This window comes from Fusarium solani (genome assembly GCF_023522795.1).
Source record: "Fusarium solani strain SB1 chromosome Unknown bctg00000007, whole genome shotgun sequence".
Classification (NCBI taxonomy): Eukaryota; Fungi; Ascomycota; class Sordariomycetes; order Hypocreales; family Nectriaceae; genus Fusarium; species Fusarium solani.
The window spans coordinates 2,041,877-2,067,534 of NW_027072150.1; the positions used below are offsets into that span (position 1 = coordinate 2,041,877).

The 25,658-nt window shown below is 50.4% G+C and overlaps 8 protein-coding genes across 8 annotated transcripts; 3 read left to right on the forward strand and 5 right to left on the reverse strand.

Annotated features, from left to right (window-relative positions):
- Window positions 1–596: 596 nt before the first annotated feature.
- MRS44_011560 (uncharacterized protein) lies at window positions 597–1,931 on the reverse strand (the record flags this gene model as incomplete). The annotated part of the gene is made up of 2 exons (XM_046283962.2): window positions 597–1,720; window positions 1,775–1,931. 2 exons carry the CDS (start codon window positions 1,929–1,931, stop codon window positions 597–599), a joined length of 1,281 nt encoding a protein of 426 aa, XP_046134725.1.
- A 940-nt stretch (window positions 1,932–2,871) lies between these two features.
- Window positions 2,872–4,779, reverse strand: MRS44_011561 (uncharacterized protein; the record flags this gene model as incomplete). Its single annotated transcript, XM_046275699.2, has 1 exon — window positions 2,872–4,779. The coding sequence occupies one exon, from the start codon at window positions 4,777–4,779 to the stop codon at window positions 2,872–2,874; it is 1,908 nt and encodes a 635-aa protein (XP_046134724.1).
- Window positions 4,780–6,251: 1,472 nt separating this feature from the next.
- MRS44_011562 (uncharacterized protein) lies at window positions 6,252–8,157 on the forward strand (the record flags this gene model as incomplete). Its single annotated transcript, XM_046278389.2, has 3 exons — window positions 6,252–6,888; window positions 6,942–7,190; window positions 7,244–8,157. 3 exons carry the CDS (start codon window positions 6,252–6,254, stop codon window positions 8,155–8,157), a joined length of 1,800 nt encoding a protein of 599 aa, XP_046134723.2.
- Window positions 8,158–8,809: 652 nt separating this feature from the next.
- On the reverse strand, window positions 8,810–17,858 carry MRS44_011563 (uncharacterized protein; the record flags this gene model as incomplete). Its single annotated transcript, XM_065619778.1, has 24 exons — window positions 8,810–10,329; window positions 10,386–10,642; window positions 10,696–12,034; window positions 12,103–12,280; window positions 12,345–12,419; window positions 12,481–13,206; window positions 13,263–13,706; window positions 13,757–14,000; window positions 14,051–14,346; window positions 14,398–14,677; window positions 14,733–15,491; window positions 15,559–15,590; window positions 15,647–15,668; window positions 15,729–15,748; window positions 15,802–15,956; window positions 16,006–16,035; window positions 16,102–16,312; window positions 16,384–17,004; window positions 17,083–17,191; window positions 17,253–17,279; window positions 17,335–17,363; window positions 17,425–17,487; window positions 17,545–17,634; window positions 17,715–17,858. The coding sequence occupies 24 exons, from the start codon at window positions 17,856–17,858 to the stop codon at window positions 8,810–8,812; spliced, it is 7,671 nt and encodes a 2,556-aa protein (XP_065475850.1).
- A 1,167-nt stretch (window positions 17,859–19,025) lies between these two features.
- On the reverse strand, window positions 19,026–20,189 carry MRS44_011564 (uncharacterized protein; the record flags this gene model as incomplete). The annotated part of the gene is made up of 4 exons (XM_065619779.1): window positions 19,026–19,665; window positions 19,716–19,788; window positions 19,837–20,069; window positions 20,116–20,189. The coding sequence occupies 4 exons, from the start codon at window positions 20,187–20,189 to the stop codon at window positions 19,026–19,028; spliced, it is 1,020 nt and encodes a 339-aa protein (XP_065475851.1).
- Window positions 20,190–20,925: 736 nt separating this feature from the next.
- On the forward strand, window positions 20,926–22,662 carry MRS44_011565 (uncharacterized protein; the record flags this gene model as incomplete). Its single annotated transcript, XM_065619780.1, has 5 exons — window positions 20,926–20,947; window positions 21,004–21,249; window positions 21,303–21,383; window positions 21,442–21,716; window positions 21,778–22,662. The coding sequence occupies 5 exons, from the start codon at window positions 20,926–20,928 to the stop codon at window positions 22,660–22,662; spliced, it is 1,509 nt and encodes a 502-aa protein (XP_065475852.1).
- Window positions 22,663–22,801: 139 nt separating this feature from the next.
- On the reverse strand, window positions 22,802–23,665 carry MRS44_011566 (uncharacterized protein; the record flags this gene model as incomplete). The annotated part of the gene is made up of 5 exons (XM_046278386.1): window positions 22,802–22,979; window positions 23,030–23,178; window positions 23,237–23,461; window positions 23,510–23,574; window positions 23,629–23,665. The coding sequence occupies 5 exons, from the start codon at window positions 23,663–23,665 to the stop codon at window positions 22,802–22,804; spliced, it is 654 nt and encodes a 217-aa protein (XP_046134719.1).
- Window positions 23,666–24,625: 960 nt separating this feature from the next.
- MRS44_011567 (uncharacterized protein) lies at window positions 24,626–25,506 on the forward strand (the record flags this gene model as incomplete). The annotated part of the gene is made up of 4 exons (XM_046280972.1): window positions 24,626–24,881; window positions 24,933–25,022; window positions 25,074–25,165; window positions 25,228–25,506. The coding sequence occupies 4 exons, from the start codon at window positions 24,626–24,628 to the stop codon at window positions 25,504–25,506; spliced, it is 717 nt and encodes a 238-aa protein (XP_046134718.1).
- Between the last annotated feature and the right edge of the window lie 152 nt (window positions 25,507–25,658).

Below are 25,658 nucleotides of genomic sequence, written 5' to 3' on the forward strand. Positions count from 1 at the left end.
TCAGTAAGCAGGCTTTCCGATTACGCTTTAACCTCGTTGTAGTCCCGAGACTGTTTTTTTTCACCATCATGTTTCGTACTCTTCCACCCGGTCGTAAAAAGAATGAGACAAAAGACAGTTAGCCCCTCAAGCCACCCATAGATTCTTACCTAAAGGATATGAGAAATTCTTAGAAATAATTTAACAAAATTAGAACATAAACCTCTAAGGATTTAATTGCACGTCATTGAAGTACAATTGAGTCCTTGTTTGTTCGTCAGTATGGATGGTTTAAAGGAGTGGGGACTGGCAGTGTTTTCGCAGTACCCTAGCATTTAAAAAGAGAAAAATATAAGCTTAATAAATAGAGAATATTATAATTAAACTCTGTGGATTTTTTAATAACTTTCTCGTATTTTTTGTTCAGGGTTATGCTTTTATGAATGTTGGTGGCCCTGGCTCGGCTTCGCACCGATTTCGGCGATGTGACGAAAAACAGGGGGTATCTTGTCTCTACACACTCGCCGGTATCTGCAGTCACGTCACGTTTTACGCTGAGAATGGATTCAATTCATTTTCAATTGTTTTTGCGACTAAATATCAAGGTATTCAAATTTTTATACCGCCAACCAGAGCAGTGTTAGCAGAGTCGATGCGTAAATGCCACCAGCACCCATGGCCAATGTAGGCGCACTGCTAGCACTATCCCAATACGTCTTTTGGTTCGGAGTCGCCTCGTAGCGATCCGTGTTGAAGGTTGAGTTTAGCGAGATACTGCCCACAACGTCGCCCGATTCGAGAAGAATATGCGTATCGATCTCGAGATCCTTCAGGCCCTCTTGTGTCACAAAGATCTGGCGTCCGCCTCTGATCCAGTCTCCATAACCTCCATAGCCCGTGTGCTGGCCGTAGCAGAGATTGATGCCGCTTCCGGTGATGTTCATGCCGGGAAGTTGATCATCCCACTTGTAGCACCAGGAATTTCCGTGATCGTGTCCATAAAAGAGTCCAATAACTCCCGGCGTCGAGACCAGCGCGCGCATGAAGGGCAGGTCCTGATCCCCGTAGTCACAGCTTCCGCTCTCACCTTCGGCACACCATCCATCGCCCTGCTGCACGACATCTTCCTCGTTGATGCCTGGCTGGGTGTTCTCGCCGGGGCCATCAGCCTGTTGCTGGAATACATAAGAGGCGTGGATCGGGATGTGGACGAACGCAAGGGATGGGATTTCCTTGCCGTATTCCTCGACTAGTTCGGCATTGGTTTCGTTGAACCATTCCACCACGCTCGAGTGTACCCAATTGTGCTGACGCCCACCCTGATAGTAGAAGCCTCCACGACTATCAAAGAACCAGAGGAGCAGCTCAGGAGTGCAATCTCGAGTCGTCGTGCAATTGGATGCGTATACGGGAAGGTAGTAGTTGGTGGTGCCGGCATTCGTCCCATCAACCATCTTCTGGGTTCGAGAACCGGTGAACCCCTGCTCCCGCTCCAAGATGTCATCTCCGTTGATGTTGAAGTTGTGATCATGATTTCCGTATGTGGAAGCCCAGGTTAGGTTGCGTTCCACCAGCGGTGCGACGATCTGATCTACATAATGGGTACTGTTGTCGCGGTATGTGTCTTCGCCGTTTATGAGGTCTCCGTTGAACACGACTAGATCCGGCGTGTCAAAGTCAAGCACATCGCCTATGACCTTGGTCGATCTGCGATCGACGTCTGGACCTGATCCTGATGCATCTAATCATAGTCAGCAACACGGAACTTGAGTCAATGGGCATGTAAGAGACCAACCTGTTGCATAGTGGAGGTCCGAGAACACACAAATCTGGAAGGCCCCATCGTCGTTAAACTTTAGTGGCGGTAGGTCGTCGTTGTTTGATTGACGAGGAACAAGAGCTTGGCAGGGTAATACTGCAAAATAAGCTATCAGGGCGCCAATTCGCAACATATCTAAGAAGCTTGATTAACAGCTGGTGAATTCTCCTTATCAGCTGTTCCTGATCAAGAGGCGATTGAGAATTCAGGAGGAGCGGGATGTAGCAATGCCAAGAATACAACACAAAGGAGCGACCATTGTGAATTGGGCGCAAAAAAGTATAAATACTCGAATTCATCGTGGGACATCAACTGTACCAAGCCCTTGGCCGTCTCGGCCGACGATGTGGGATAGCAAGGCCAAGACCCCAGTTTTGTCAGCATAGCGCATATGTCCGCTAATTCCGCAAGGCGAGGTGAGCTTGGCGACGACGGTAATTTGTCTTGCAAGGATTGCCACGCGTCAGTATCGTCTTGGCATCGGTAATTCACCTGCTAAGCATTTGTTAATGGGTACTTTTATCTGTGCGTCTCAAGATGCTTGTCCGAATGTATCTTTCATGGCGCAAGTAGCAAGCCCATTGGTTGCATGACGCGCTCTCTCGATGGGTCAAGAGGTTGGTGTTTCTTGGCACCAGACAAAATGGGGCTCATCTCATCAATGACGCGCGGCCCGTCACACGATAAGAGTTTGAGGGTAAGATTGAAATCTGAGCAAAGATTTAGAGTTACACAGGGTTACATCGTCGGAGTTAGAACATTTCTAGGTCTCTCTACTCCGAACCCTGCCAGCCTGCTCAGCCTTGGGAGTCGACGACTCGTCTGACATGATTCCATCACAAAGAGTTAAAGGCAGCTTGGGCCATCAGCCTCGAGTGAAGGGCCGACTTGGATCATGACAATGGCCCCGCCAGGACAAGAGTTCAAAAGCAGGTTTTCCGAGTATGGGCCAACACGCCAAGACGATAAAGCTGCTTGGCTTGGCGGCAATCACTGCTTATGTGTGCATTAGTTATCAATCGTTCGTTTTTTGCCAAGACGTCTCGCCTATGTCCCTCCTAACAACCCAGGTTTCACTTTTTCTTCTTCGCCTTTGTCTTGTCCACCACATCCACCCACTTGGCATCGATCCCCCTCTTGGGCAGAATTTCTCCCACGAGAATTTTTCGCTGATCTCCCTGCACGACGATTTCCAATAGACCGGGCTTAGAACCACTGGCTTGCCCGACGCTTGCTGATCCGGCGCATTTCTTCTGTAGTTCGGGGGCCAGCAGCTGCGGATCGATGAAGAAGGGCTCGAGGTTGGAAATCTTGGTGACCACCTTGGTGCCTGTTCGTTTTTCGATCGTGACGAGGACATGGGGCGGATGTCCAGCCTTGGGCTTTTGCTCCGATGCGGAATCCTTTCTCTTGATGACGTAGAAAGGCTGGCAGAGATGAGAATCTTCTAGCACGCGTTTCTGCAGGGCACTTCTGGAGATGCGTCCTGATGCAAGAGCTTGGCTGTCATCGTGGCTCGGATTGGACCCCAGAATGCTGTTTGCAATGAATGGGTCGAGCTTGACGGTCGATGACCCTTGTCCTCCAAGCTCTGGCCGTTGCTCGATGTATGACTTGAGAGCGGCCGAGACTTGCTGCGCGGTGTAAAACTCCGTCTTGGAAGGAAGCAATGTCGGCACGAGCTTAGGGGACAAGCGATACACGTTTTGGATCGTGATTGTCTGTCCCAAAGACACATCGGCAGACGAAGCCGCCTGTCCACCGCCCTGCTCTCCCGTCTTTGTTGGTTCAGAGCCCGCTGGCTTAGGCTTCGGCAAATTGTAAGGCCTGAATCCAGTGACCAGCTCGTCGTCAAAGTCGATATCGAGAATGACCGTCTCTCCGCCATTCCTGTCCTTGGACTTGACCAAGCCCAACTTGTCCAGATGCTTGATGAATTTTTTGGCATTCTTCCACGACGTCTTCTTGATGATGTAGTATTGTGGATTCTGGGACCGGAGGTAGGGCTGGATCATGTTGGAGATGAGAAAGGAGGGTTGGATAGGGAACACAAAGCCAAATTTGGGGCCTGGGTTTTCCGCCTTGGCTTTGTGGATGGCGTAGAGGAAGGCTTTTTGGAATGCCTCGTCAATGTCCTTTGTCGTGGGTTCATACTCTTCCTCCTCTGCTGTCTCCCTGTCGTCCTTGGGAGTTTCCTCAACTGGTGCTCCGTCGTCCGCTTCCTGTCCGTCGTTCTCGTTGTCCTCCACGGACAGCTGTTCAACTCCTTCGACAAGCTGTGCTGTCAAACCTGGCCAACCTTCTATGCTTTCCGGCGGAGCCTGCCCTCCACTCCCCAGAGGCCTCCAGCTCCAAACTTCGTCCCCTGCCCAGTGCAGTGCCTTGACTGCAACACCCTTCTGTCCCCTCACGCTCGGTGGTAGGTTGCATATGTCGACCTGACATGTTCCAATCCACAAAGGCACTGTATCCTTTTGCATGCCAGCGACAGCGACGACGGAGCCTATTTTAGCTCTTGAGTCCCACTCAGCGCTTGGTGCCTTGATGAGGCCAGGAATCATCAAGTCGGAGCCATGGGTGAGTTTCTCTTCAACAACAAAGTCCGGCGTGTGTAGCAGTGGCACAATATCGGGGTTATGCCAGAGTGTGTAAACGGTCGGAATTAGCTTTGGGTTCTTCCCAAGCTGGAACCAAAGTATCCTCTCATCCTGCCCAGGGCATGCACCAACATAGATGGTGCCACTTATTTGAGCCAGGTTAGGTCCGGAGGATGTCGTAAACCGCGCAGAGGAGGTAGACTCTGGGAGGAGAGAGTTGCGTAGAGAAGAGAGCGTTTGTTGCGCGCCTGATGACGTATCATCCTCAGCTGATGACTGAGGAACCGGAATCTGATAGTCGCGAATGATCTGATCAGCGAGTTTGCGACGGTCTGAGGAGCGCAAGGGCGCCAGGTTCTTGATCTCGGGTTTCTTCTTGAACATGGTGAGGCCACGGGGGATTGTGTTAAGGGTTGCTCGTGTTGGAGAGTGATGCCTGGGGGAGCGACCCCGCGGTAAAACTTGGCATCGCGCAGTCACGTGCCTGGGAAACATGAGCTTACCCTGCACACCCACTTTTTTCTTCTGTGTCCTCTCACGGAGGTCAAGACATAAACGGAACGCCAGAACGGCAAAGATCTGGACGAATTCTTAGTAAAATTCAGGATTAAATTTATAAAAATAATATCATAATTTAATCAAGATATTAAAACTCTTTTATTTTGCCTTATACTTACTCTTAGGGAAGGATTAGCTAAGCTCCTGGTGTTCTGTTTGTTCCCTGATCCGCATGCCTCTCTGCCTCTCTGTCAGCCATTTGCAAAGCAAGGAGAATTTGGGAGTCTCCTACGGGGGTAGTCGATCTGTGTTAGTAGCTGTGATCTTTGTTATTGTGGCTGATGTGCTTTTGGAAGTGTGTCGCAACAACAAACAGTGAGAAGGAGACCTCAACCTCCCGCATTTGGGTGCCGCCAATGCAGGAGGTCAATGGGAGACCGAGCTATTGTCATGTAGGCAAGGGGAGCAACCCATAAGCAGAGAGTAAGCCGAGGAATAGGGAGGCATCGGCATTAATCTTGACCAATTTGCCACGGGTTGTGGGGGTTGTGCAGTCAAAAGTGATACCACTGGCGTAGCACCTCGAATCCTCCCAACACCTCAACCAACTCGAGCATGGATCTCATATCCGACAATCCAATCGTGTCTGGAGGTGGCTGCTCGGAAAAGCATTGCCATTATGTATCCCTTGACCGGGCCGCACCATGTGACGCCTGCCTGGGAAAAGTCGAGAGGGAAAAGCAGCAATAATGTGGGTGGCTGTTAAATATCACGAAGGATGTGGGGTAGTATTCCGACATCCGGGTCGCAATGTCGGCCCGAGTCACACCCAGAACCAACGGATCGGGGCAAAATTTGTGTTTCAATTACCCCTGGACCTGCATCTGACATGTCAAGCCTTACCCCAAACCGATCGCTTACCCGCTTGTCACGGGCCGATCTCCAAGCGAAGTCGGGGTCACACGCCTTTATTTTTGTTCCTGATGATTGCCTGTGATATGTCAGATTAAGAGGTTGCATAATTACTCTCTCTTCCTGTCGTTTGTGGAGATTAACCCAGCAAAATGTTGCTGTAAGGGGAATGTCGGCCCCTGACGCCAAGCATGCCGCTTCTCCAGGCTTCCCCTCAAACCTGGAGTGACAGCCCATGCAGTCGTTCCGGGTGACAAGCATCGCACGATGCCTCGACCCGAGGCAATGTTTCTGTACCCCCAGTCAGGGACCCTAGATATCTTAAGGCAGTGATCACCCGTGCTCCGTGCTCAAGACTACTCGATGAATGTTACACTGTTCCACGTCTTTGCATTTCACTACACACTATTCCATCATTATCTTCCATCGTTATCTTTCCATGAATAATGCTCACATTCATTGGCCGAGGTCACAAGGGCGATGACAGTCGCGACGAGATCGCCCTTGTAGAAATCCACAGCGAGCAAGCGTCGGCGAAGGACCAGGAGGTTGTTTCAGAACCTGTGTCTGTATCCCCGCGGTCGAGAGCTTGGGCCACGGCCGTCGATATGGGAGGCCCGGGTCGAATCTCTGTTAGCTCCAACGACATCCCAGACCACGTCCGCAGGACGCTGCAGAAAGAACGCCAGGTTACGTTCTGGGGATGCTGTCGTCAGTATCCCAAGGCTGTAGCGTGGTCTCTGATGTTGTTCTGCACCATCATCATGGAGGCATTTGACAAGTCGCTGATACAAGGCTTCATCGCGTTTCCGCCCTTTCGCAGGAGGTATGGAACTCCAATAACAAACATTGACGATCCCACCGTCACGCAGGACTACGAGATTTCGCCAACGTGGCAGATGGGGCTGCAAAATGCCGCCATTGCCTGCGAGATCGTTGGCCTGCTTGCCCATGGTTACATCACATATCTGATTGGGTATCGGAAGATGTTGGTCCTTTGCATGATTTGGCTCATGATTGCAATCTTTGCTTCTTTCTTTGCCAATAGCATCGCCATGCTTGCAGTTGGACAGGCACTCTGCGGTATGTGTCATCGTGTATGGCATCTAATGGATTGAGAAACTTATCAGTTGTAGGTTTCCCTTGGGGTGTTATCCAGACCCTCGCCGCCACCTATGCCGCCGAGGTCGTCCCATCAACCTTGAGAGCTATTCTGCTCAGCAATGTCAACATGTGCTGGTTGATTGGGCAATTTGCAGCAATGGGTGTTCTTCGCATCTTTGTCGACGACGAAACTGAGTGGTCTTATCGACTGCCGTTCGCGATTCAATGGGCCATTGCCGTGCCTCTCATCATTGGCGTGTGCTTTTGCCCCAACAGCCCCTGTAAGTGCCCTGTTTACGATGCCGCTTTGCAACGCCTTTACTGACTTTGATAGGGTGGCTTATCCGTCACGAACGACCGGACGAAGCTCGCAAGGCTCTGAAACGACTTACCAACGGCCACAATCTTAACATTGAAGACACCATCGTCGTCATGGAACATACGAACCAGCTCGAAAACAAGTACAATTACGGAGGCGCGAGCTATAGAGACTGCTTCAAAGGCGCGAACCGCCGCAGGACCGAGATTGCATGCGCTGTCTGGGCGTGCCAGGCCCTCTGCGGCTCTACCTTGACCTCGTACGGAGCCTACTTCCTTACCCAGGCTGGATTTAATGCCGCACACTCATTCACGCTGTCCACTGGCATGTACGGCATGGGTATCCTGGGAGGTATGATCTCTTGGATCTTTCTCTCTTTCGTCGGCCGGCGTAAGCTTTATCTCACTGGGTTGTCATGCGCCCTTGGCTTTTTGACTGTTGGCGGAATTTCGTCCATTGCCCTGGCCTCGACTGGCGTCACCAACTGGATCTTGGGTGGCATCATCATTGCCATGACTTTCACTTATAACATCACCATCGGTCCTGTTTGTTACGTCCTGGTTGCCGAAATCCCCTCAACACGACTCCGCGTCAAAACAGTCGCACTCGCAAGAGTCACCTACAACATCTTCATGATGCTCAACAACGTCGTGGTCCCACAAATGCTGAGCCCAACAGCATGGAACCTCAAGGGTAGGGTGTGTTTCGTGTACATCGGTACCACCCTCCTCTGCCTAATATGGGCTTACCTGAGACTACCTGAGTGCAAGTCACTGTCATATCTCGAGTTGGACATTTTGTTCGAGAAGAGAGCGCCTACGAAAAAGTTCAAGGAGTTTCAGGATCGTCTGCAGGGTACCGCTTACATGAGCGCTTCAAGGATCGAGAGGTCCAAAAACCCTTGGCATGGATGGATGGCTTACTCGTGAAGTCGGAGTTTTCTTTTGTACAGATGTCATGGTGTCTTTGGTGTCGCTTCTTGGGAGGAGAAAAGCGTTTGTAGTTACCTGGAGTCAAGACCTTAGACTTGGGGATCCTTTATGACATGTAAATATTGTTAATGTAACTGAATTGATAGTGTTCTTATTATAGGCCATGAAAATGGTGGTGAGCCTCCAGAGGTTCTGTCCAGAACCCCCAGCCAGAGGCTTGAAGCAACTTCTCAAGCTGGCTGGTGCCGACTCATGCTAGCTGTAGAGACTTTCGGCATTTTCTTCAAAGTTACCGATTCATCCCTCATCTCGGTTAACCTTCTAGGACTATAGCAACACTTATCAATTGCGGTGATATCCACCAGATGCAACCCGAAGACATTTGGTACAGTATATGATAGTACCGTGCGATATAAAGTCTGGGCCCGGTTGGTGTTTGCAAGAGAGTTCCCTTGTCTTGGGAGCCGAGAGCGTGCTATCTCCTCTCCAACCCTAAAGTTAGCGAGGAGCAAAGAATAATGATATTAATAAATTCACAGGTTGTAATAGACTATACCACCATAGTTCACCACGACGTATTTTTCTATCATCTCGACGTCTATGTTTGCCCGCATGTTCAATATGAGACCTTGAATTCATCCTATGTAATCTACCCCAAAGATTGGATCGAGTGTACGTTCTCGTCATTAGTATTGGCCTCAACCATATACTCAAGCACTTGTTCGTCCGAGAGGTCCTCAAAGAGACCTCTAGCTGCATCGAAGACTTCTTCAACCGGAAAAACCTCCAAGGAGACTTCAAGGAGAGAAAGTCTCTGTAGCCGCACGTACTCGTCCACCTGCTGCTGTGTCCACTCCTGGATGACCGTCTCGTCTCCTTGCTTAACCCCCACCTGCCATACACCAGCGGGGGCCACTCCATTCTCCCCCTCTACTCCCCGCCCAGGCTCCTCCTCAACCATTGTAACTCGCATTTTGGTCGGTGCGCTCACACTAAACGGCGTTATGTTCTCCTCGAGCTTGTTGCCGTTCTCGTCAAGACGATAAATCCTGACTTCTTCTAGGGACGGGGCAAGCCCTGGCCCCTTCTCTAAGCCATTCAGGGCGGCGCCTCCACTAACCCGGAGAGTGCTGTCAATAGACAGAAATGGTATCCATCTGAGGAGGTCGTTGAACTTCTGGCCCATCACAATCATGGCATCCCTCGCTCCATAGTAAACCCCAAGCGCCTCGAGTAAGGCTTTCTTAGCGCCATCGCCGACAAACCCAAGGAATTCTCTCCCGAGATGCTTGACAACTTCCTCGGGCTTCATCTTGCTAAGCATGGATATTGCTGTGAGGAGATTCTTGCCTAGATCATCACCAAACTTCTCTTTCAAGAAGTCTGCGACGCCATTCAGATCTTTTCCGAGTAAATCTCTGATAAGCTGCTCAGGGAACACATTGACGAACTGCAGCACCGCCTGCGTGACAACCTTTTGGATGGAATCCAGCTCTTGTGGACTTAGATTGACTGCCATAGTGAACAAATTGATGGGTTGACCTAGAGCGTTGGCATTTCCTGTAAAAGTCACGTTGAAGCCTCTTCCGGTCTGCGGCCAGCCGATGGAAAATTCGAAAACCAGGTTGAACACTACAGACGCTACCTTGCCTGGCAGCTTCAACTGCTGTTGGAGCCCGGAGAGAATGACGTCCGGCAGTTCGAGGTTTAAGGCGGCGTTGATCTTGAGCTCAGCGTTGGCCATCTCGTTTGGCTTCACCTTGGCCGACCCTTCTAGTGACACCCAAAGGTTTCCTGGCTGACCGATTTGGGAGAGGTCCACGCCGACATTGGCCTTTGGGATCTCCAGCTCGAACCCGGATCGATCACCCTGGACAGTCAACTCAAAGTCGAGTGAGAGGAGGGTCAGATGAAGGCTGATTAGGAGCCAGGTGTCAGGGTTTCGGTTGGAGATGTAGATGATGGGGCCATCCTTGAACATCTTCTCGTCGTATTGCTCGCCATTGGGCCTGGGAATGGAGTGGTCTCGCGGAACAATGGATCCACGGGTGAGGCGAAAGAAATTCTGTGACTCAGCGGAGAAAGAGACGGGTGACATCATGGAAATGACCTGCAAGGCGTTGTCGTGAACTTCGATGCAGGTGTAGCCTGACCAGCGATAGGAGCCGGCTAAAAGGGATTAGCGAATCGAGAAAGGTGACAGATAAAGGAGAGAGGTGGCATACCCTTGATGTAGAGACTGGCTTCATAAAAGAAGCCACTTTTCAGTTTCTTCTTCGGCTTTGGAATGTCAATGTCGCTCAATGCCGCCTCGAGTTGAAGGTTGTTCATGACGATATTGCCACCGAGGAATTCCTCTGCAACCTGAGGCAAGCCCTTCTTCTTCAGGCCAAAGTTGATCAAACCCGCAATGTCAATGTTCTGGAGCTGTCCATCAAAGTAACAGTTCAAGAGATCTCTCTGAGCAAAGTAGAGATTGATGCTGTCCTCGTGTTAGCCTGAGCCATATCCAATCCGGAGTGAAGAGTCGCGTACTGTCCGCTAGCCCCTGTCCCAGCAAGAGAGAGTGCCCCCTTGAGACTCAACTGCTCTGGCATGCCGGACTGTGCAACAGAAAAGACACCCCTCATCAACAGACCGCGGGCCTCTAACCCTTCAAGACCGAAGAGGTCTCGCAACGGGCCATCAACCCTTGTATCGAAGCCAACACCGCTAGCTTCGTTGACCAACAAGGAAACTCGTTGGATGTCGATGAGGTCCTTGGTGACCGCCGGAGAGCGGATCTTCATGGCCGCTGACAGGCCAAGCTCGAATCCCTTCTCGAGGTTGATGTCAAAGTAGAAGCCCCCCTTGATCTCGATGGGATATTCTCCTGTCCTTGCGTCCTTGTCGCCAAACGCGAGTTGGGTGGGTATCGTGGCGTTCATGCCAACGCTTTTCGTGCTGATATGACCCTCAAGCTCCAACTCACCCTTACCGATCCATTTCTTGACAAGCCCAAACTTTTCGGTCAACTGGATGGTCGTGGACACGGAGAGACCGGCTTGGATGCTACCAGATGGCGTGTTGGCTTTTGAGCCCGGTGCGGGAGGCAGTTTGGGATTATCCAGCCCAGCCTTTTTGGGATCGATCTTGCCCACGTAGATGGCGACTGTGGTGTTGTTCACCTTAATCCACTCGCTGAATTTCTGGGTAAACTGGGCAGGTATGAGAGATAGGAGATCATCCTTGAGGTCCATGCTCAGGCAGAAGCCCCATTCGCTTGAGCCGTAATAAGTTGCAGCGAGCTCGATGTACTCGAATACTGCCCAGTTGGTTTCAGCAGAGATGTAGATGCCACCACCAGACTTGGCCTTTTGGAGTGTCATGACCAGATCGCTGATGACAATGCCTTTGTCCTTGTCTGGCTTCATTTTGTCATTGCCAATGTCAACGGCTGAGACCTTGTCTCCCAGCTCAATGCCCATCAGTTTCTTGGCAATGGCCGAGAGATCGATTTCGTCAGGATACTCGACCTGGATGAACCACCCCTTCTCATCGGCGCGTCCGAACTCATCTGAGAGGCTGAGTCCGATGTTTTGAGGGTCGCCGTATTTGGCTGAAGCGAGAAGAAGATGTTCGTTGATGCGCAGTTCAGCCCCAAAGGCGACGTTGAAGCCCCCTACAGACTTGTACCCGGTGTTCAATGTTATCCGCTCCAATTTCACAGATGCGCTCTTCCAGAGTTCCAGGTCGAGTTTGGACTGTGCCTGGAATGAGAAGTCCTGGATGGAATACTTGTCATCTTTGCCCTTGGCAACGAAGAGGGAGAAGTCCTTGATCTCTGTACGGTCAAGGGTGCCAAAGTTCTCCGGGTAAGAGATGTCAAACGCCTCTGTGAACACAGGTATGAGTATCAAGCACTCGGTTTGCCAAATGTGGACGAATTTATGTGGGACTTACTGCCAATTTGTCTGCTCACGAACCTGAGAAAGGCACCGACGGGGAAGGGTTCGCCACCAGCTCGCAATCCAACGGCAAAGGCAGCTTGATTACCAGTTGCAACACCAAGTTTGGCAAGCAACATATGTCCGTCAATCGTGAGCATGGCTGAGAAAGTGACCATGAAGGCTCTCAGCTCCTAAGAAAGTCACATGGTCAGCATCAAGTCCAAAGTTGATATATAAGTGGAGGGTTCGGCTCACCTTGTCGAACGGCGAGTATGCGGTGATATCCAGTGTTGGCTCAATCAATGACAGGCCGTCTTCGGCAAAGGTTAGCTATAATCACTCTGTATAGGGTTGCTTTCATACTAAGAATCGTGATCCGACTTTGAGTTACCCCCACACTAATCTTGATTAATTCGACAACTTGCTTCTTCTTCTCACTGCTATAGCCTGTCTCAAATAAGAACTCCCGCAGGCCAACCTCGTTGGTGACCTTGTTGAACGGCGCTGGAACGATCTCGGTATCGGGCCAAAAGTGCCGCAGGATATGACCGAGGGTCAGGGGAGTATCCACACATTGAACAGACAGCGTGACGGGGTCGATCAATGATTTGCTCTCATTCGGCCAAGCTATCGCGGGGTGTTCTCCGTATGTGAGGCGTGCAATGTGTTCAACATTCACAAGACTGAATGTGCCCCATGACTGGAGGTAGAAGTTGCGCGTCTCCTTCTTACTGGGGTTGTCGATGCGTAGGCGAACCATCACATCTTCGACTTCTAGAAGGGAGTCGGTAACTGAAAGGTTCTCAACCCGGATGCCAAGTTCGAGATAGTCCGGAAGTCGGATACCCAGCTCACCACTCCAGCCAAGCCGGAAAAAGGTCAGTGAGATGGAGGAGATGGCGTCAATGACAAACTGTGGGACATCATTTCCGCTGAGAGCATCGAGACCAAAGGTTTCAAGGAGCTGCTTGACGGTCAAAGGTGTCTGGGTTCCCGCGTTGACAGGACGGAACGTAAACTCGAAGAGACGTCCAGTCTGAGGCCCCGGGCGAGTTTCGATCTCATAGGCAAGGTCCGAGTTCCCAATCCTAATGGAATGATTGATCCGGAAGAAGATCTAATTACAGCTAAGTCAATAATTGTCCGTGATGTTGATGATGGCATGATGCTTACCCGAGTGCCAGTTGTACTAAAGAAGTCCTGGGCACACAACTGGATACTAGGCATAGGGATCTCGATCCTGCCAAGGAATCCCTCGAGTCCACTGTTGCTTGCATACTCATGGAAGGGCTTCCAGCTCTCGACATCACTCACAGAGAACTTACCGAAAACGCCGTCAAGTCTCAGATTCCGAGCGTTCTGAAAGCTACGGCATATCGTGAATCCAGGCTCCGAGAGCTTGATGTGATCACCCAAAGGCTTCTCAGCATTGATAAGCCCTGGAAAGACAGCATCCGCTAGTGCGAGACCCAGGTCGACAGAAGCGCCGTCAAACGCAGCCATCATCTCCAGGATGTTCATCTCGTGGTCGGCAGTGTTGTGGTTCTCGTCGGCAAAGTCAACGTGATACACAACAGGGCTGGACTCGCCAGGCATCAAAAGCCACTCGCAGACGACCTGTGACTTGTTAGCTAGTCCTACTCAGAGAGGAATGCCAGTATGCGCACATTATGTCTCTTTTGCTTGCCCGTGGGCAAACTGCCAAGGAACCTGCCGTGGACGATGCGCCGTTTGGGTTCCGTCGGCCAATAGATTGTGACATCAACGCAACTGTTGATCTGGATCTCAAAGCTGCCCTTGCCTAGTAGTTTAGCTTCGTTGGGAACGACCCAAACCAAGTTCTCGGGTTGTATCTGGGGGAAGATGCGCATGCTGAACTTTTGAACGCCGGATTTCTTGTCGAGAAGTTTTCTGTCCCGGTTAGTCCCCATAAATATGACCATAATAACCAAGGCACTTACTCGAGGACGCTGGTATCAACAACTGCAACATCTACCAGCTGCACGGGCCAGTGCAGAGGGTTGAGGGTTCTGTCGTTCAGAAACTGGAGGGAGGCGGACAGGTCAAACGGGAGAGTCCTCAAGACGGTACCAGCACCTTCGGTGCCGAGCATGAGGTAGGTCAAGGCGCCGAGCGTTGGATGGCCGTTGTGGGCGTGCCTGGTTCCAGCATTGATAGCGTGCTCTTTGGACAGCTTGTTATTCTCAACAAGGTAGGCCAGCAGCTGAGGGAATGAATCGAGGTGCTTGATCTTCATCTGGGTTATAGGGTTAGCGTTACAAGCTAGCAAGCAGTTATCAGATCTTACGTGGCCCTTTGTCACAAAGTCATTAACAGAAGGGATGTCGAATGCGTCAATGTTGAACTTGCGGAACACATCGTAGTTATACTTCTCGGAATGGGATGACGAAGTTGCTGGAGTCGCTCCCGTCGTGGTGGCTGACGTCTGCTCAAGATTGCTGATGGGAGCACCAAGAGGACGCGACGACTCGTCCATCATGGGAGGGGGAGTTATATCTTCCAACTTCATGGCCGAGAACGTTTTCAGGTTGTCGGACACCTTCCGGAAAGGTGTCGTGTTTTGTTGACTGTAAACCAGTCAGACCTCAACCCATGGGGGTAGACAAAAAAGGAGACACATACATAGTGAAGTTCATCTTTGAACTGCTCATGAAATTAATTACTCTTCCAAACTGCCCCTGGTTGTTCCAAGTGTCGGGATCGTAATGACTGATCAAGGGGGAACCGTGTGGGAGCCGTTGCTGCACAGGGGTTGACGGAGGGGCTTTGTTATTGGTGTTGATGAGCTTGAAGACAGCCTTTCCATCCTTCCCAAAATGCAGCCTAGTGGTTTTGTCGTCTGTCCATTTGGTACCACCAGAACCCAGCATTGAAAAGTCCTTCGTGTAGTTATGCTGCAAAAAAGCTTCCGACGCAGGATCATGGGGTGTCATGTGCTCCCAGTCCTGGCTCTCTGCGTGGATCACAGCCTGCTCTTCGTTATCAATCCATTGGTAGGAATTGATGCGAATGACTCCGTAAGACGACTTGGGCTTCAGGCAGTAGATTTGGAAACGTCTGTCGGCTCCGTTTGCGTCCGGACGTAGCGAAAGGAGTGCTTTGCCCTCGAGGCTGTCCCAGAGCTCATGTTCCCGGTCCGCATACTTCAGCAGTTGAGCCATGAGATGGTTATACTTGCTTGTCATGGTAGTGGGCTCTGTCTTATCAGTGCTAGGTTCGGATTCGGTCATATCAAGAACCCTGAACCAGAAGCTCAATAGCTCAACCCAAGCATTTTTGTGGATTGGATTGGTCAGGTAGATACGGACGGGCCCTTTGTCCAGACCTTCCGCAGGGTAAAGAATAGAGGCAGTAATGATACCGATGAGGGTGCTGATGTGTCTGCAAGCCCACAGGATTAGTTACAATAGACGTTCTCTTCTTCGGTTATCAAGGGACGAGAACTCACGGGTTCGGGTGCTTATCATGGGACGCAGAGATCTAGTTCGTCATCAGCCTAGAGATACATCACCATTTTTATTGCTGTTGAAACTTACAAGATAGTTTCTGGCGCGCACACTGATGCCACCTTACAGTCAGTTCAACTCAATAGGGAGCTGTGTCAGGGAAGCAACTGACTTGCAAAAATACGCCAAGACCTGATGGTTCGTTAGTTTGAACCACCCACTGCTGGGAAAAGATGTTGACTCACGTTACCCAATGAGATGACCTCTTTGCTGTCCGGGTCGGCATCCCCCGTGAAGACGCCCTCCCAAGATCCAACACTAGGTAGCCAGGGCACATCCGCTTCGAGCTCTTTGTTCTTGACTTTGTTTCGAACGGTCTCGATCATTTCGTTCGAGAAGACTACATCATCGGTGTCAGTGAGATGGAAAATTGGAATTTGCTCTCTTACAGTTGTTGTAGCAGCTTCCGTGATGGCCAACTAGATGTTGCAAGTCAGTTAACGATGCTGTCCTTGTGACCACGCAGATTTCATCAGCAAACATACTCTTGATCAAGTCATAGAAAATCGGCTTGCCCTTCCACTTGTCTCGAAAGATCCTGCACGCACTGGCATCGCCGGTGAATAGTGCGAGTGGCCTGTTCTTGCTGCCTAGATCCTGCACCTCAAACACAATCGAGGACACATTCTTCAAGCTAGGGTCATCCTTCACGGCCCTCAACAAATTGTCTCCAAGCTCTTCAGCCTTGTTAGCCACCTGGAGCGGGGGATGCTCAGCGTGACTATGGTGATAGTTAGCTTGAGGAGCTAGAAACGAAGTTTTCTAACTTGCATCTCCTTGTCTGTGAGTTTGCGAATGGTCGCTGTGGTGCTGACGTTCTCGGTAAAATATTTGGCTAGGCACGCAATTTCAGCTTCGCCAGGGCCAAGAAACTTGAACATGAAAGTGCCTCCACGAGTTACGTGTCGACCAAAGCCGAGCAAGCCATGGTATCGTTTGGCCTCGTTTTGCGCGGGACTCCATTCGTCGTTGAAGGCCGGGGCCTGCCCCTTGCTGGCTTTCAGTCCCATGCCCTTCATGCTTTCAAGAGCCTTGTCAAAATAACCAGTCTCTTTGTTCAAGTTTGGTATCTTCTTGGGAGGCTTCTTCACGGGGCTAGTGTTGTCGTCCCCGGCGGCGTCTTGATCGGCCTTCTTGTCGGTCTTCTTCGTCTCGCCCAGTTTGTCCTTACTCTCGTCTTGTCTTTTCTGCTTTCCCTGACTCTTGTCTCGGCCTCTTCGACCACCAGAGGAATCCCCCGATTTTGCAGAATCTCTGTTGTCTTCTTTTTGCTTATCGTGGTTCAGATCGCCCCTCATACCTCCGCCCCTTTTGCCCGGGATCTTTTTCTCTGCCTCGGCCAATTGTGCTGCTTCTCGTAACTTCGCCGTATATATTTCCCTCTCTGTCTTTAAGTTAAAGTTCTGTCAAGCCATCAGATCATGTATGATGCCAGTAGGAATAGGCCAGACTACGCCTCCACCTACATTAACCATGGTCTCGGCGGAATTGTGCCAGATGTGCAGAAAAGGAGACTGCCCGTTATTCACAGCCCACATCCCTTGTGGCCACAAAGAGGGGTCTGACTGCGTAGTCCTGGATTGAATGAGCACACAAGCGAACACTGTAGAGGTTGATTTTGCGGGGATTTGCTTACAGCTGGCGCAGGAGTACAGCAATACCACTGTGGTCGAGTTAGCTGACTAGATACTTTACAAGGCAGACTCCACATCACATACAGGATATGGTCCAAATCATCATGTGTAACCTATTTTGTATCATCTCATGTTAGTTACCGAAGCCGAAAATCACCCCTAGGGGCGACTTACAACCAGTGTGTTGATCCCAGTGGAACCCACGGGTGCAAGGTCCGTTAGCATCTTGTAAAAATCCTACGAAGGGAGACGTCAGCTAATATTATTTCACCAAATATTCTCTCGCTAAATTACCGAAATGGGTAGTTGAGAGTTCGCGATCGTTCCAGTCTTTTTCTCCCTCGCCGGGCCGCCGTCAATGAGGAAGAACATTCGAGTCTGGCTCTGTCGCCCAAAATTATTAGTGAAAAGACCTCAATGAAGCAGCAGGGTAAGAAACTGAGCACCAACTCTTGTACACTCACCTCTAAGCGCTGTTTGATGATAGCCTGCGTCACCTTGCTTGTCTTGGTTGGAGGGCTCGGGTCGAGCTCAAGACCCAGAGTGTCGCCGTAAGATGCTTGGCCGGCAAAGATACGGATCTTTGGCGCATTGTTTGAAGAGAACATGATGCAAGACGTGATGTTCAGAGATGCGTTGCTGAATTGTGAACAACGTGAGATTTACTGGGCCTAGGGAGTCTGAGGGGCATGGTTATATGCACCTTGGAGAAAGAGGGTCTCCATCCGAGGATTGGCACACCATGCCCAGAACTAGACTCTTGCGCATCCTAGCAATGGCTTGCTAGGGTCAAGCTGAGAAACCGAAATAGACGCAGCCACTTTCAATATCACAGGTGATAAAGCGACTATCGAGCGCTTGCATATACGAATGCCTGGCCTGGGCCGCTCTCTCGCGCTCAGGTGAGTAACACCCTTATCGTGGTGTGCTAACCCCATTAGACTTGTTGCTGCCGCTTCTGCGATGGCCGATCGAATGTCATGGGCAGGGCTCTATTCTTAGAAGCTTAACCTTATCTTCGTTATTGTGTTTTATAGCGTTGGGTTTTGATGCTACCATGTGTAACGATAGATTGGCCTTCACTTGCACTTTTCTTCTGTGTCATTCCTTGCCTCATGGCTGTGAAAGGTCGACCATCTTTAAAAATTGAACTGCACCCATCCCCGAGGCTTAACTGGGAGAGAAGCTTCTTCGAGACCCCACAGCTGTAAAGGCTGGGGTGCTTGGGGTGCTTGAGGAATGCCAAGACATTCTGTTTGCCGGCTGGTATTTTGAGTCTGCGTCAACTAACGTTAGTGCCCTCTCCCCTCCCTGGATGGAGTTCCGTGACCGAGCCGAGTGAGGTGAGTGTCCACCTTCAGTTGTCTCAAATTTATCTTAGTTTCCTCCGAATACCACACATCTGATTTATGTTCATCCTTGCCACCACGAGCATCCAAAATCACCTGACATATCCCATCGGCGGTTTTATGCAGACCTGCCACCTTTTGCCTCGTATGGTGTAAGGAATCTAGCAAAATGGAGACATGAGCGATAGAGCTATATGCTTCTGTGATAAAGTATCGAAATCTTGGAAGCTCTGACAAGGTCATGAAGAGCTCAGAGCAGTCCCTACTGTGCTCAAGGGCGTCTCCGTCGTACAAAAGATCAAAGAACACACTAATAAAACAGACGATCTATTAGGTCTTTCACCTCTACCATATATCTTCTCACAGCTTTAAATTTCGTAACAGCGCAAAAACTACCAGTGGTAAGCCTAGAGTTAAAACAAAATCTCACCATTCAAGAAGTGAAGTTTGATAACGCTGAGAAAGATATTTCTCAACCTCCTTGGTTGTTGTCTCCCAAAAAGCGCGCACCTGATTCAAATCCTTTGCAACGCGATGGGGCTCTTTGACCTCACCAAAAAGCTCCAAATATTTACCCTTGTACACCTCGGGTTTTCTCCAGACCTCTGGAGCAGTAGCGGCGAATAGAGTCGTGAAAGAGCCCTCGTCCAAGTCCAGCATAGTGCGCCTGATGAGTGGCTGCAGGAAGGAGGAGAAAATACCAACAGCGTTGTCGCTCTTGACGGCTCCTGGATTGATGGATAGCGACATGATAGGAATTTTGGCTTGGTCGAAGCGTCTTTGAAGTTCCTGAGCGAACAAGACGTTGGCTAGCTTGGCCATGCTGTAGAGTAGGGCGTTGATGTTGAACATGCGCTTCTGCACGTAGCGGTACTTCCACGGCTCATACGGCAGTTCGCCGCGAAGAAATGCAGGGCTGGAGAAGTCGAATGCGTAGTCCACAGGGAGAAATATGTGGTTCGCGCTCGAAGAGACGGTAACAACACGGACATCGGCGTCCTTGACGGACGTTGCGTTCTTGAGGAGCGGGAGAAGGCCGTTTGTGAGAACAAAGTGGCCGACGTGACTAAAAGCTGTGAGATGCTGCGATACGGAGAAACAATTAGGAAAAAATACCAGACTGCCATGGCTGTCTCCCAACCAGCTTCGTTGGTCTCGAGATCTTTCGTTGCCAACCCTGCGTTGTTGACTTGACAGATGTGAGTGAACAGCGAGATCTAATAGCTTGGGAACATACTCAAAATATCAAGCTTAGACTCGTTCTCTCTCATCCATGCAGTTGCCTTCAGCACACTGCCGATATCGCCAAGATCGAGCTGAAGCCATACCAGCAGGTTTTCGGGAATCTCGGGTGCCAAGGAGCGTATTTCCTCCCTGGCCGCTTTGGCCTTGGCTTCGGATCTGGCAGTGTAGTAGACCTTGGCGCCTTTAGATGCGAGATGCTTCACTGTGTGCAAGCCGATGCCAGAGCTGAAAGTGTGAGCTGGTGTTCATTGACTGCATCTCGGAGACTCACTTGGCGCCTGTGACTAGTGCGACCTTCCCACTGAGGTTGGGGGTTCCATCACGAGGATTCCAACTTTGTCCCATTGTCGTCGCCGGTGATTGAAGCGTTGGAAGTGCTGGATTATAGGCTAGGGAAAGGACTTAGTGTAAGAGTTTGCTTCATCCATATCGACAGTCAACATTCAGGCCCTTATATCCTCAACTTTTCCTAGCCGAAAGACAGAGTGGATGACAAATTGGCTCGCAATTCTTGACCGTTTATTCAAGTTAAGATGACATGTCTGCTTTGAAATTGGCTATTCCATGTAGCAGGAAGGGCTGTACAACCGCCTCCAAAGCAATCGTTTCTTTGACGCATCGTTCTGGCTGGATAAACTGTGTAGAACGGCAAGAAAATGCGAAAATTTCCCTAGGCAGACATGGGAGACGTGTGGATGGATGGTGGGTTTAGTTCCAATACCTGCTGAGAGATTGCCTTTCAATTCAAACGAGAAGGCTGATAAATCAATGCCGAGATCTCCATGGGCCCTTGGAATCAAGAGAGCATGTCTCATGACGGCGCTGGTGATGACGCCCTTGTCCGAGTCTGGGAAGAGTCGTCTTCTATGATTGGACGCTCATAAAGCAAGGCAAGAATTCGCGACGCTAGCGCAGATCATTTTAGCTAGGGGCATGATTAGTCACGGTCACCTTCGACTTCAAAGAGGATGGAGCACGGCGGTAAACACTCTGCTCAAGTTCAGCTTTGATCCATAGAGAGTCGATATTAACTGGCATCGACTCACCTCGCAGTTTGATACCAACAGATACCTACCAACCAATGGCTGCTGGCTGCTGGACTTGTAAAGGCAGGGCTCCTATTCCTCTGGCAGGACTTTGACCCACTGACGCACAACAGATCGCAAGGTCCGCTGCGACTTGCGACAGCCAACATGCGCAAACTGCGCTCGATCAAAGCGAAAATGTGCTGGATACGGCATGAGACTTTCGTGGCCACGACCGAACGACCGGCGACGCTCCATGGTTCATGAGCCAGGCCAATCCCCGCGTGCCAATCCTGAGAGCGAGAAGGCTCTCCACTTCATCAATACATATACTTGGCATGTGGCCATGTACGGGCCGTCCTCAGACGGAAGCTATTCAAGTACGTTGCTCGTCTTGGCCTATTGAATCAAGTCTAACAGGAATGGATGGCAGAGCTGGTCGCCAAACCCCCTGCCCCTCTGGTGTACTCGCTATCGTTGATCAACCGGGATGAGTCTATGCTTCTAGACTATTGTAAGATATCTTGATGGCCTGCTTGTCCACTTGTGTGATGGATACTAATCACTCGTAGACATGCGGGTGGACACAAAGATTCCTGGCGCAGACCCTCCCCGACCGTTGATGCAGGTGATTCTCCAGATGGCGCTTGCAGACTCTACACCTTCTTCAAAGGCTGTGCTACAAGGCATCTTGGCATTGTCGTCGCTTCGCTTGTCAGGAAATTCTGCTGCCTTCGCACACAAGACAAAGGCTATATCTGCCCTTGCACGGTCGTTGAGCTTCGATAAGACCCGCGAGTTGACAAGCAAGACTGTTGTTGCGAGCATGCTCCTCTATCTATATGAGGTTATTTACTTAACCCTCTTTCCTCTATCAACTACTGGTAGCTAATGCAGACAACTCCTAGACTACCCACCCAAGCTTGACAGGTCCTTCATGGGCTGTGTACCTCTGTGGCGTCAAGAAGATTGCCAAATCATCATACACCGAACAAAGCCCCAGCCGCTGTATGGATCACGAACCATTCTTCAATTGGCTGCATTACCATGAGATCATGGGCCACTTCAGCTTGGTGTGGTGGGCACCTCCCGATCCGCCGCCAATCTGTTTCGTCGATGCAGCTGCCCTCCTAGGCCTACCCAGAAGTGAAGAGGCAGATATACTACGCATTCAAGGTGGCCAACTTGATGCTGCTGATACAGCCCAACTTTTACAAACCGACGAGGGGCCTATTTGCTCCTTGGCGGTTTTGGACATCATCTCGTTGCTATTCCATAGTATCAGCCCAGACGTGGAACATGTCATCTCATCCAAAAAGCGTCAACGCCTACTAGAGGCGGAGAACTCTCTGCGCAAATACCTGTTGGAATACGCCTCTACCAAGTCCGCCTACGAGTCTTGTCCACCCTCAAACACAAGCACTCTTCTCCACACTATCGCCGCCCTGATCTTCCTGAATCGTGCGGCATTGGATTACTCCGGGGAAGAAGCAGCCCACGAGGTCTTAGTCAAACGCGGTCTAGACGTCCTAGATACTCTCAGTGTTTCTTTTACTCTGTGGCCTATCTTCATCATAGCTTGTGAAGCACACCGAGACTGGGCGCGGTTACTGGTTCTCGATGTTGTGGCTAGGATAGAGAAACATACTGGGAGCCGCCGCCTGACTCTACTGAGACATCTTATTGAAGCAGCCTGGAACTATCATGATCTGAACCTTGGGCGTGGATCGGATTATAAAGTGATGCTCCACAGAATTATACGGACATTACCTTATATGCCATTTTTCGCCTAACCTTTGGTTGTCGAAGGCTTTCCCGGATGGTTGTTCCGTTTCAACTTTCTCGGTGTGTAGCCGATCGTGAGTGGATTGATAGAGTACATATCGTTTCAGATCCATCACGTACAGAATGTTTAAATATTCCCAGTCGTCATCACTGAGACTCGCTGTATGCCTTTTTCACGGCCGGCCGAGCGCTCAATCGCTGATGCCATGCCAAAAAATTGGGAAATTTCTCCTCAACTTTGTACTGTTCCCACAAAACCTCGTTGAAGAATGGTGCGTAGAGGGCAACCCTGTTCCACGGGACGAAGGACAGATCTGCGTATGTGCTGTGGCATTATTAGAGAGAAGCTTCATCAGGAGTCCAGTCCAGTCTCACCACTTGTCCCCTACCAGGTATTCCCGCCCTTTGAGGATAGTCTCCAGCACCTCGAATACTCGAACTGTCTGCCCAATGTATCGCTGTTTTGCGATGGGAATGTCATCAGGACAACGATGAAACCACACAGCTTGACCGAAATACGGGCCCTGCATGAGAAAGCTCATTAACACCTCGGGGATTGACCAAAAAGCCCGAATTACTTACCTGGCCCGACATCTGAAAGTGCAGATACTGTCTCAACGCCCACTTTCCCCTCGAGTCTTCAACAGTCAGCTTGCCCTGCTTGTCGTACAGCTCGACAAGGTACTCCACAATAGCTCCAGACTCCCAGATGGTGAAATTGTCATTGTTGGGGTCAGTGAGGGCGGGCACCCGGCCATTAGGATTCAATGCGAGGAACCAATCCTGCTTTGGGTTGTCCACAACAATCTGGGCCACGTCAGTGGTTACAAACTCTTAATACATTCTAGAAAATACCTTGTCATAGGGGATGCCGAGTTCTTCGAGAACAATGGTGACTTTGAAAGGGTTTGGCCCCGCGCCTCGTTCACATCGTTAGCTGCCTATTGCAGGGTAAAGGGGACTTGAAGTGTTACTATGCACATAAACCGTCAGAGGCTTCAAGGCAGCCATGATGAACGGCGTGAATGGACGACGTAAATAAAGAGTTATCTGGCGAAAATAAGGAGAACCAGTTTCGCAGGCCAATCGAAACGGGTTGGTAGGGTTATCAGATTGATGATGAATAGTTTCCGGGCTCAAGATTGCTCATGATGTGATATCAATGTTATCCCTGAAAGTCATCTTGAAGAGCCTATCCACAATCCTCTCCCCACTCCTCGTTTCGCGTCGCGCGTCGGACAGCGAGGTCGATCCGTTTGAGCAAAATTCACCCGAGGCATCCCGAACTCGTACCTTTACAGCGAGCCGAGCATGGATTGGGTCAAGGATAGGGCCATGAAAAATTGGCTACTCAGATCAACCCGGGGAGATATGGTAACTCCCCGACGCAAAACCGCCAGCTTCAAGCCCCATTCAGTGGGGGGACCGTTCCGTGGTGATTACACTAGCCGCAGTCTTGGCATTTCCCGATCGCCGAAAGCCAATAGGAGGGTAGTTGGGACATGCCATGGAATGATGTTGAGCCGCTCCCGTCCTGACAACATTGAAGGCTGGTAGTCTCCCCCGTGGCTTCCCGACAGCGGTGAAGCTTTCCAGCTGAGAGGTTTAGCCCAAGCACACCATTACCTGAGTCATTTTTCCAAGTCAAGTTGAGGTTTGGCTTCGTAACGCATAGGCTGTGTTGCCTCTGTATGATGGTCAAGGTTTTATACTAGAGAGCCAACGTTGGAAGCGGAGGGTAGCCGGGGAGATAAGCTGAGCCTGCTGTTGTCGTCATAGATCCCTAACAAGATTTCATACTCTGGTCTAGACAATCACTCTCCTGAAGGCGTTAAATAGGGGCTACGAATAAGGCCAACAAGACTCAAACCCAGATTTGGCCAACATCACCATCGTCGCTGCTTTCCATAGCACGCTCATTTACCCCACAATCTCAAACGGTCAAGCAGCTCGTAGACACTCAACCCAGCCATGGAGACAATTTTGGTTGTCGGGGCCACTGGCAACATTGGCGTATCTGCCGTCAAAGCTGCTCTCAACACTGGGCGAAACGTCATCGCCGTGGTACGAAATCAAGCCAGCACCAGCAAACTCATTCAGCATGTTGGCACATCCAAGGGCATCACGATCGCGGAAGCCGATGTCACGTCCCCAGGCGGTGTCCAAAGTGTTGTGCAACGTGTACGAGAGGGCCAGCTGCCGTCCTTTCAGCATGTTTACTCATCAGGTAAATATGCATTGAAGACAACGTCACGAGACAATATTGACAGCGGGATAGTCGGAACTTTCGACCTTTCGCCTCATATTACAGACGTCAGCACCGAAGCGTTTCGAAGAGTCATGAATGTTAATGTTGAGGCCAATTTCTGTGAGCCTGTCTGCCAATCTCCTGTCGCCGAATTGTCCTAACAGATCCAAGTCGCATACAGAGCTACAGTTTCGTACCTTCTCGAGAAGAACTATGCAAAGAGCACATGGACACTTATGACAGGCACTGCAGGAGACAGCGGTGTAAGTTACTAGCCTGACCCAACTTCTGGCAGATGCAACTTGACTAACAATGTCATCTTCAGTGGGCTGGCATCACCGCCATCAGTCAGGGGGCTCTCTTCTCCCTGGCGAATGTGGCTTGTAGAGAACTGGCCGATACCAACGTCCGTTTTAACGAGGTCTGGCTCGCATTCCGAGTTGAACATGATGTAGCGGCGGCAAAGCATGGAAGCATCGGATCATCTGCTTTTGCTCCGCATTACGAGCAGATTCTTGCTCGGCCAGAGATATCCGCCAGCAGAGTCCGCCTTGCGAAGCCAGCCGACATTACCAATTTCACGTACTCGAAGAAGTTGATATGAGCGGCAGAGCATCTTCCCTTTGCGAACAGCTAGAGAATGTATAGAAAGATGGATACTATTGTTGTTCTCCTGATGACGTATTAAAAGCGGTGTAGTAGCATGTCTTCTATAAAAGTTTACATGGCTTGGGGTCTGCAGATGTCTCGTCTACC